Source organism: Merops nubicus, unplaced genomic scaffold (assembly GCF_000691845.1).
Source record: "Merops nubicus isolate BGI_N331 unplaced genomic scaffold, ASM69184v1 scaffold29834, whole genome shotgun sequence".
Classification (NCBI taxonomy): Eukaryota; Metazoa; Chordata; class Aves; order Coraciiformes; family Meropidae; genus Merops; species Merops nubicus.
The window spans coordinates 5,189-16,208 of NW_008605386.1; the positions used below are offsets into that span (position 1 = coordinate 5,189).

Genomic DNA, 11,020 nt, shown 5'->3' on the forward strand with positions numbered 1-11,020 from the left:
TTGATGAGCACTTTGCTCCTGCTAGACCTGAAAAGGCTGAAAAGCCTTGTGGAAGGAGGACCTGGAGTCTGTCCCTTTGCATGTTACCAGCAGAGCTGGTCCCTGAGACTGTCTGGACAGTCAGACTCACTGAATGGACAGACCTGCTGTCTCAGAGGGCTCCTCCAAATGCCTGGGGCTGCTGAAGAAGGGACTCAACCAGCAGAACACAGCTGATGAATCCTCCTTCTCCATAAGTCCTCAAGACCAGGCTGGGCTGATATTTGTCAGGACTGACCACAGGTAACCCTGCCCAGGAGAAGGGGACAGGGTGGCCATCCCAAGCCTTTTCCTACACCTGAAGTGGGACCATTTCATGGAAAACAGGCACAGCACAACCCTGTTCCTCCTGCTAACAACATCTGCACCATTAACACAGCAGTTGACACCAGCAATCACAGCATGAAGGGCTTCAAGCAAATACTCATCTGGAAAAAAAAAAAGTCACCAGGCCACAAGGTCCTTTTGTGGCCAGAGCTGAAGAAGTGTCATGGAAGGCTGAGGGCTGCGATGGAGGGGGAGCATCAGTGGTAAACAACCGATCAGCTAAATTTAGGAAGGCAGACTCCAGGACCAGCTGGGTGTCTTCAGTTCAGACCAGTGTGTCAACTGAAAACATTTAGCTGTGACAGTGATGTGCTTTATAGAGAACTCCAAGATAAATGAAGGGGAAAAGGTTACCTAATAATTACAGTCACTGTTTCACAGCCAGCTGCATCCATGGCTCAGCTTGACCTTTGGGGAACAATAAATAATGCACTGTTCTAGTCAACAGTCACCCTTCCTCGATAGACCATCACCATGCTGGTAAAAGAGCATGGTGACCTCTCCCGTGTGTACTTTTCTCACTTCTAGGCTCAAGTTCTTCATGTAAGAGGACCAGGAAAGTCAGAATCGTATCATACCTTTTCCAAAATCATTTCCACTTCCATTTCACATCATTAAACCCCACAAAGCCTTGGTGCTCCAACATCAGCTGCAAGGACTGCAGCAGAGCAAAGCTGGGGTGTAACATTGGGTCAAACTGATCTGTCTTGGGACACCAAAAGGTAACTGGTGTCCTGTGCAAGTGGCTGGAGCTGCTGATCTGAGACATCCAGAAACAGAAGGAACAAAACCAGGCAGAGCTGGACCTGGATCCTGTTTCCAGCATGATCACTTCTACACCATGCATGGATAATTCATGCCTCATAGTTGAGCTGCACTTCCATCCCTTGTTAAACAGGGCAATGGCAATTAAAGGCTGGAAATGCAAATTCAAGAGCAGAAAGGTGTGAGGGGGTACTGGGGGCATCCTGCACTGTAGCCAACAGCTACTGAGCTCTGCAGCTAGTCACAAAGAGCCAAGAAGAGAGCCAAGAGAGGGCTTTCTGGGGAGACCTTCTAGGATGGCAAGGGAACACAACCCCCTGCATGGGGTTTTCTAAGCTGTGACATCAACTGCAGCAGTTCACCTGTTCTGCAGCACTGCTTGTTCCAGACAGAGCTCATCTTTAGCCTGGCCCATTTTATGTATCCAGGTTCTCGCCCAAAACTCCAGAGTCTTTTTGTAGCTTCAGATCAGGCCCTACTGAAGCACCCCTACAAGGCACCAAGCCATGTGACTGGCTCCTGGTGAAGGGGCTCAGTGCAAGGGGGGAGCAGTGACTCGGGGCAGGAGGGATCTGCACTGAGGGAGGCATCACTGTGGGTAAGGAACACCAAATGCTCTGCAATGGAATGAGGGGGAGCTCCATGGAAAGCTCATGAGGGGCTCACTGCTGACATATGGGTTTGGGGATCTGCCAGAGGTCAGACCCTCTGTAAGTGCCAGAAGCCACTAGTCACTGGCTACTAACAAGGGGATCATTGTGGCAAAATTCAAAGCAAACTTCTGCACCTGACCACCTAAAGCAAAGAGACAAAGGTCAAAAGATCTATTCAGGAGAGCAGAATGGGATGGCCTCACCAGCAGCTCTCCCCCAGCACCTGCTGGGCTTCACACGTTACGGTACGAATGATAAATTCATCTGGAGGTCATGGAGAGTTTGTGCTTTCCCCCAGCTTGCCAAGGAGGTGCGTGACCAGTTTCTGCAGGGCTTCAGCCCGGACCACCGAGATGCGCAGCACTTCCTCGTGGTTGGCCTTCTCCTGGCTGTCATAGCTCATCACCACTTTGTTGGTGATGAGGGAGATCCCAAGGACTCGGAGGCCACAGTGCCTGGCTACAATTACTTCTGGGACAGTGCTCATGCCTACAGGAGGAGAGGAAAGGACCGGGATCAGTCAGGACTTACACCAAAACAAGTTCTCTCCAAGGCTACAAACCACAATCCTACCTTCATGCCCTTGTCTCATCCCCCCCAAGCTCTCTTACTTCTGAGCTACAGAACAGTTAAAGGCTGTAGCACCACAGTTACAACCCTGCTTGGCACAATAAACCTCCCACATGTGATTCCTGCACGCTACATCTCTCTTCCCGAGACATGTCAGACTCCTTGCAGCTGTGCTGAGAGAAGTCCTGATTTGCTGTGTCATTTAGCTCTTCTCTTTCTCAGCTAAAAAATGCTACTGCAAAGAAAAATGGCTTTGTGGGAAGCTGAGCTCCTTTCCTCACACACGGTGAATCTGCAGATATGAATGGACAGACTTCCAGGAGTCAGGTATAATTCTTCCAGGTTGATACAGATCATGAACATGCTGGAGCAGGTCCACAGGAGGCCACAGAGATGATGTGAGGGCTGGAACCCCTCTGCTCAGAGGCCAGCAGGAGGGAGTTTAGCTTGGGCAGCCTGCAGAGAAGAAGGCTCCAGGGAGACCTTCTTGAATCTTTTCAGTACTTCAAGGGGCCTGTCAGAAAGCTGGGGACAGACTTTTGAGCAGGGCCTGTTGGGACAGGACAAGGCAGAGATGGTTTGAAATTAAGAGAGGGGGATTTAGGCTAGAGAGGAGGAAGAAATGTTTGACATTGAGGGTGGTGAGCCCCCGGCCCAGGTTGCCCAGAGAGGTGGTAGATGCCCCATCCCTGGAACCATTCCAGGTGAGGTTGGCCGGGGCTCTGAGCAACCTGCTCTAGCTGGGGATATCCCTGCTCCCAGCAGTGGGGTTGGTCTGGATGACCTTGAAAGGTCCCTTCCACCCAAACCAGTCTATGATTCTATGATGCTTACCTGCCTTGTATGCAGTTAGGAAAGTTTCCATAATGACCATCCCTAAACAATCAAGACTCTTCCAGAGCTCTGCTTTGTACGGAAGAGGTGCAGTGAAAATCCTTAGTGTCAGAATTTTTTAAAATAATAGAAAAGGATTTGATTTCAGGCTGGGCCCCACTCAGTCCTGCTGCAGCAGAGCCATCTGAGTGTGGGCAGTTTTGGGAGTGTTTGGGAAGTAACCACAATGTCATGCTGGGATCGTGGCCAGCCATGAGCACGGAGACTTTCTGCAGATCCACCCCAGGAGCTGCACTAAGACATGGCAGAACACAGAGCTCACTTCTCCAGGCCCAGGAGGCTTAGTCCGAGAGTCAAAGACTGAAGACAGTCAGCCCAAACGAACTGCTCAACCCACGTGCCCAACCACCCCTACCAGCCCAGCCCAGCCCAGCTTACCCACGGCGTCCGCTCCCAGCGCCTGCAGCGCGCGGCACTCAGCAACAGTCTCATAGGAGGGCCCAGCCAGCAGGCAGTAGACTCCTTCTCTGATGAAGCTCAGGAAGCCCAGCTCCTGGGCACTCTCCATCGCCAGGCCGAGCAGGTCTTGTTCATAAGCATCTGACATGCAGGGAAACCTCACTCCAAACCTGAAAGGCAGTAAAAGGCACAGTGGGAGCTGATATTACTCCTGCTACCTTGCCTCCAAAGTTTAGGGAGGCTCATCCTCAGGAGAAAATGGAGATCTTAAAGACAGACCTGCCATGGATGCAATGTGTCTCATCCTGGCCTCATCATAAGATAATGTTGTCATCGTGACATTCCTAAGCGTGCACGGGTCATGGCTGCTGGAAGGTCAGGCACTGCTTTCCTACCACAAACCCTCCTGGAATAGTCTTTCCAAGGACTCCTGTCCCCAGGGAGCCCCGATGACCAGTTCTCTCCCTCTCTCTCCAACAACTGCCCATGGTGACTTCTAAACATCATCCATCAGACAGCTCACAGGCTCCCTGTGACACCGAGACCCAAAGGCCATCCCAGTGAGGGGGTGTGAGCAGGCCCTGATGGAGCATCCGTCACTGCATCTAAGGCTCACTGCAGCAGGCAGCTCTGAAACCAGGCTCACGGCCATGGATGCCCTGCATCACCACAGCAAGGGCTGTCCTGTCACTGCACTGCCTCACATGCTTGGAACAGAAATAGAGTTGGATGTACTAGAATACATGTCAGCTTTGAGTCTTTCCCCTTTACCGTTTCCATGTAACCAGTTTGAAGAGCCTGAAGGTACAACTTTCTTGAGAAGGTAGATAAACTGCCTGCTGGTCAGAAAACACATCCCAGGAAAGAGCATTGACTTCTACATTTGGTTCCTTGCACAGCAAGATCACCCCAAGCACAAGCTTGGACACTCTTCTAGGACAGAAGCGCAATTCAGTTGCCAATTTGAGATGCCCCAGGAGGTTCTGTCTGCCCCTCACCTGCCTCCAGAGTCTGCACACATCCTGTAGGTCTTATATTGCACCTGCCAGCCCCGAAGAACAGGTATTGGAAACTCAGCAAAGTGTCAGATGGTATTAGATATCTGATAGTCTTCATCCTGTGCTTCAAGGCCCAGTCTCTTGCTTGCTTTGAGTCTTAAGAGAACTGCTCAGTCCTGCTCTTGAATGAATCTTACTGTTGGCTCAAGGAGAGCAGAAGTAGATGGCCAAGACTGGTGTACTGTTGCTTAGGACATGTGGAAAACAAACTCCCAGCCGTATGTTCACCAACTCAGCTCAGTAGGAGTGGACCGGGTCCTTCATCTAGGCTATTAAAGCTCCTGCTTGTTTACATGTTCTTCCAGCTGCATGTTTAGAGCAGTAGGTGGCTCATTTTATGTTTATGAACACTAAATAGCCTATAAATAAAAGCAAACTTGCCCATCTGGTCTCAGGTAATAAGTATTCACCACCCTGAAAATTGCTTCTCTTTCCTGAAGGATGGCCAGCACTGCAGAAGCCAATCTCCAACTTATTAAATTCAGCCCTCAGATTCTTGCAGTACGTCCCCTTTCCACATCACTTCATCGCTTCTACTTTTACTCTGTTGTGCTTTGATAAATCCTTCCTGGTATCTGAGCAGGACTGGATTTCAGGAGGAGTTTGCTCAGCTAAAGCCCTGCAATACTTTGAAAGCTGATTCATAAAGACCTTTTGCCCATTTTGATGCTTTGGTCAGCAGTACAAAAGCCACCTCCTGGAGCACTGCAGTCTTCACCAGGAAGCTGCTCTCAGGAGGCAAAGACAGTTATGCTACCTTTGAATGGTGTCCAGATAAAGTTATTACTTGGTTGGCATTTCTCCTCCCGTTCCTGAGCAGTTATGCAAGTCCTGAGAGCTTTAAACACCCTTCCACGTGGCCTCCATGCTTTTGATCATTCTTTCCTCCAACACACACCAATATTGATGGAGGTGTAAAGAGGTTCCACTTCAGATGGGTGCTGTCGTCTTGCCATGTGAATCACAGAAGAGTGTTTATTCCTCCCGAGGCCGTTGCTAGCACCTTCCAGATTTCTTCCAAAGCAGGAGGCAGGTCTGGTGTTGCACCAGCATGCAAGCCAGGCAGACCACCTTACTCTCAGCCAGAAGTTGCTTTTTAGAAAGATCCTGGGACAGTCCAGGTGCCTAGCCTGCAAGAGTGTCCTTTTTTCAAGATGTTGCTATCAACCCAACATTCAATTTAACTATCTAGTCCAACCTCCTGCTCAAATCAGCTCTACACTTGGTAGTAACAGCAGTCCACGGAGAAAGATACACTACAAACCCCTCTGTGCACTGTCCTGCTACACAGCCAGTATACAAAACATGATTTCCCAGCTCAACTACTCTGGTAGGATTAGAGGTCTCCCAAGAGGCTGCCAAGACAACCACCTCTCAGCAGACTGATTCCTTCAGTGAATACATAATGTTAACAAAGGCACCCCACTTTAATGACCTGTATTTATTGAGAGCAGCCCTGGGAGTGCTGGGGGTGAGGAGCTGGCCAGGAGCTGCTCTGGGGAGACCCCCCTGCAGTGCTGGGTCAGCTCTGGAGCCCTCAGCACAGCAGAGACAGGGACCTGCTGGAGCGGGGCCAGAGGAGCCCCAGCAATGACCCGAGGGGGGAACCCCTCTGCTGGGAGCCCAGCAGGAGAGAGTTGGGCTGGAGCAGCCTGAAGAGGAGAAGGCTCCAGCTGGGGAGACCTTCTGGGGGCCTGCCAGGACTTCAAGGGTCCTGTCAGAAAGCTGGGGACAGACTTTCAGCAGGGCCTGTTGCAAAAGGACAAGGAGGGGATGGTTTGAAACTAAAAGAGATTTAGGGTAAAGAGAAGGAATAGATTTTAGATGCTGAGGGTGGTGAGCCCCTGGCCTAGGTTGCCCAGAGAGGTGGTGGATGCCCCATCCCTGGAACCATTCCAGGTGAGGTTGGATGGAGCTCTGAGCAACCTGCTCTAGCTGCAGAGGTCTCTGCTCCCCCTGCAGGGAGGGTTGGACTGGATGGCCTTTAAGTGTTCCTTCCGACCCAAACTAGTCTGTGATTCTTTGATAAAAGGGTGGTTATCAGGACATGTAGAGGTTTTATCTTTGCTCTGCTATCAACTTACTGCAAGGCCTCTGTTGTAGCTGCTCCATCACACCAGAAACAGCTGTTGAGAAAAGCAGGCTGGAGATGCTGCAGTTCACCAGATTGCTCAATTAAGTGGAACTGGCAGAGAAAGGGACTGACAAGAAGAGACAGCAGCGGGTCTCTCTAGCAGACGGTCTGGGCTGGCCACGTCAGAAGGATCAGAAACCAACTTGTATAAAACAAAACCTTTTGGAGCTTTGTGTAACAACTCTTTACAGGCCTTTAAGTTTAAGCAACAGCCAGGAAAGGGTGCTTGAGGAAGGCAGGGCAGGTGGCACAGCACACACAGCTATTACTTGAACTTTTCCCTCAGGGGTACCTGGAACCAAACTCCATCTCTCAGTAAATATTTGCCAGCAGACACAGTTGCAAGTCCTGTAACTGGGGGAAGAAAGGATGAACTGGTAACAGTAACTGGAGCTGATGCCTTCTTACCTCTCATCGTTTGGTCCCCGCAGGGGATTCTGCCCTCCCAAGCCAAACAAGCTGATGTGATCTCTAATGAACATGATGTCCCCCACTTGGAAGTGGGAATTCAGTCCCCCAGCAGCATTTGTGACAATCAAGACCTCCACCCCCAGAAGAAAGAAGACCCTGATGGGAAAGGTGACCTGCAAGAACCAAAGGCAAGCATCACAATTTGTAGACAGCTACTACTACATTTGTATCACAATTTGTAGACATGATGCAGAGAAAGGTCTATGAGAGGCTCCAAGAAGACAAAACCATGTTTTCTTCAGTTTTGAAGATCCCTCTAATTTAAATAGGAGGAATTTTAATGGGTTTAAACATTATAACAATCTTGAATTGAATACTGTTAAAATTCAAGCCCATATTTCCTACAGTTTTACTAAGGTCAAATAAACGTGGTACAAGAAGAATATGCAGATAATTTTTCCTTGCTGCCAAGGTCTCACAGAGATCAAACCTCTGTGCTGACTGAACTAACTACTTAGGGTGTGTAATTGAGAAACCAGCTTTTTACAGCAACGATGCAATTTACAGAAGCATAGAGATTATTTAATTTTATTCACGCTAGTTCACTTCAGTGACCTGCTTATCCAAAGTTAAGAAACAACTGAAAACTGGAAAAAAAAATTTAAGAATTTTGATTTTGAAGAGTCAAGGAGGATTTGGGATGGCATCTGCTACCTCTACAAAGGCTAAAAAACCGTGAGTAGTATATTTCCTAACTGTGGACATCACTTTTTTAAGAAATTAGTTAATTGTAATAGATAACCATGTTTTGATAAACCTAGTTTCATATCAAGTGCATTTAAAATAGTTTTTTTCCCTCTAAAATGTTGAATGGTCCCAAGTATTACAGTTTATATCTAAACACAAACTGACCTCAGCCACAGTTAAAACCTCAAAGCTATCCAAATAAAAAAACCACATAATCAGTCAGTAAATAAATATTACTGGTGTTTTCTGACAGAAATGCACATACATGCATGTTAGGTAATATAAACATAAATATTAATGTATTTCTCTGTTAACTGGGAGGAAATACCAAGTTTCACTAACCAGGGAGTTTTATTTCTAAGGGGGAAAAAAAAAAAGCTGTAAGCTATACAAATGCAAAAGAAGATTAAAATAGATTATTCTTATCACTCAGTGTTTCCTGGTTGCTGATTTAAATCACAATTAAAATGCCTGAGATAAAGCATATAAATCAATCTGCCTTGTACAAGGCTATTTTCCCCTGCAGTACAGCAGGGCTGGCAGCACAGCACCAGCCTCCCCCCTGGCAGAAGCTGGCCACCACCCAGTTAGAACGCCTAATTTTTGGGATGAAATCTAAGGATTTAAGCAAGATTCGTTGCAAGAGCCATAGAAGTTTGTTGCAAGAGCTGACCTCCTGCAGCCAGGCATCAAAGCAAGCAGCCACTTCTGCACCTTCTACAACATGTGCCCTGGGAGGTGACTGGTTTTAAGGAGAACTCACCGTGCTGACAGAGTAGCCTTCGTAATAGTGGAAGCGTCCCTGCATGCACACACAGGGCTGCCCCTTCAGCTCCCCAAACACCAGCCTGCCAGCATGTCCTGCAACTGGAAGTTAACAGAGTGTCACTTACTTCAGTCACAGGTCTCGAGGTCTTTGACTTTAGAGGGGTTTGTCAGCTAATTACACATTACAGCAGGGTCAAGTGCTGTGAAACTGGCAGCTGAAAGTCAAAGAATTGCAGAACCATTAAGGTTGGGAAAGACCTTTAAGATTGAGTCCAACCATTCACCCAGCACTGCCAGGTCCCCACTGACCCATGTCCCTCAGCACCACATTCCACAGCTTGGAAACCCCTCCAGGGATGGGGACTCTACCACTCACTACCCTGGGCAGCCTGGGACAGACCTGGACAACCCTTGCAGGGAAGAAATTGTTTCTCAGCTCCAACCTAAACCTCCCCTGGTACAACCTGAGGCCATCTTCTCTTGTCTTGTCACTTGTTTCTTGGGAGAAGAGACCAACATCTGCCTCTCTACGGCCTCCTTTCATGGAGCTGTGGAGAGAAAGTCTCCCTTGAGCCTCCTTTGCTCCAGTCTCAACACCTCTAGGTCCCTCAGCCTCTCTTTTATATCAAAAAATATAATCACACAAATATATGGGTGTTTGTTTTTGTTTTTTTTTTTTAACAGGGAACAGACATTCCCCCTCTGTGGGACTGGTGTGCATACCAACACCAAGCGGCGGCCGCTGCTCCGAGTTGCCTCCCCGTAAGGCTGTCACAGGCTGCTGGTGGGTGGGATGCTGATGCCCTGGGCCCCACTAACCTGTGCTCCGTGGGAAGTGAGGGATGTCCTCATAAGGAAAGACTATCTTGTTATCCAACGCATCAGCCAGACCTCCCAGTCCCGACCCACAGATGATGGCAGTCTTGGGGTGCTGGACAATTCGGGCACGTAACCAATCTGCTGTTTCCTTATACACCTCATAGCTATGTCTGTGAAAAGAGAAGAGGTCAGTGTGGCCACCAACCCATCCAGAGCACAAACTTCAAAGGATAGGAGTCCTGGAAAGGTGCAAAGAAAAAGAAATGTCATTAAAATGAAAATAATAGGAGCTTCACTGCTATTACTGAAGATGTTTCACTTTTAATCTCATACATTTTAACCCTGGCTAGAGGCAAATCATTTGAATCCTCTTTGCTGGTTTCATCCTATAGTGGAAGAATGGCTAATGATAGCTACATCACACAAGTGTTGCAAGGCATAACCACTCCTGCTTTTGATGGGCTCTGGTCTCTCTGGAGTTACTGAGGGAATGCAAAAGCACAGTTTGAGGTATTGCAGCCCACGTGTGTGTACAGGGATGTCCCAGAGGATGGAAGTTCAAGGGCACCTCTACAGCATGGCTGGAATGCTATGCTGATGGAGTAGACACTGTCCTCTGAAACAAGGAGACTACTGGGATATGGGTAAAGCATCACCACAGATGGAGAACCCAATCTTCCTAAGTGTTGAGTGCTATCAGTTCCCAGTGCTTCCTTCTGGGGCTGGAAACATCTCAAACATCCATCTTCTCAATACCTTGTGGTTTCAGTACAGGAAGGCAAAGATGAAGATCTCATTCACCTTCTCCTCTTCCATAGGGTGGGCAATCAGTCACATCCACAGGTTAGTCCCAGGCAAGAGGTCCAATGACACCTGCCTATGTCAAAACCCCCCTGCAGTGCTGGGGCAGCTCTGGAGTCCTCAGCACAGTAGAGACAGGGACCTGCTGGAGCAGGGCCAGAGGAGCCCCAGCAATGACCCGAGGGGGGAACCCCTCTGCTGGGAGCCCAGCAGGAGAGAGTTGGGCTTGGGCAGCTGCAGAGGAGAAGGCTCCAGCTGGGGAGATCTTCGGGGGACCTGCCAGGACTTCAAGGGGCCTGTCAGAAAGCTGGGGACAGACTTTTGAGCAGGGTCTGTTGCCACAGGACAAGGGGGAATGATTTGAAACCAAAAGAGGGAGAGCTAGGCTAGATAGGAGAAAATTTTTCATGTTGAGGGTGGTGGGCCCCTAGCCCAGGCTGCCCAGAGGTGATGGATGCCCCATCCCTGGACCCATTCCAGGTGAGGTTGGATGGAGCTCTGAGCAACCTGCTTTAGTTGTAGATGTCCCTGCTCCCTGCAGGGTGGGTGGAAAGGATGATCTTTATAGCTCCCTTCCAACTCATAATGCTCCATAATTCTATGAAGAGAGAAATTAAAAACAGAAATCTGGGCTT

The 11,020-nt window shown here is 48.8% G+C and overlaps 1 protein-coding gene across 1 annotated transcript; it reads right to left on the minus strand.

Moving 5' to 3' along the window:
* Window positions 1-2,055: 2,055 nt before the first annotated feature.
* PNP (purine nucleoside phosphorylase) lies at window positions 2,056-9,754 on the minus strand (the record flags this gene model as incomplete). Its single annotated transcript, XM_008939320.1, has 5 exons — window positions 2,056-2,273; window positions 3,627-3,817; window positions 7,248-7,423; window positions 8,761-8,864; window positions 9,585-9,754. Coding segments are annotated over 5 exons (859 nt in total), but the record flags the coding sequence as incomplete, so codon positions are not given.
* Window positions 9,755-11,020: the final 1,266 nt, after the last annotated feature.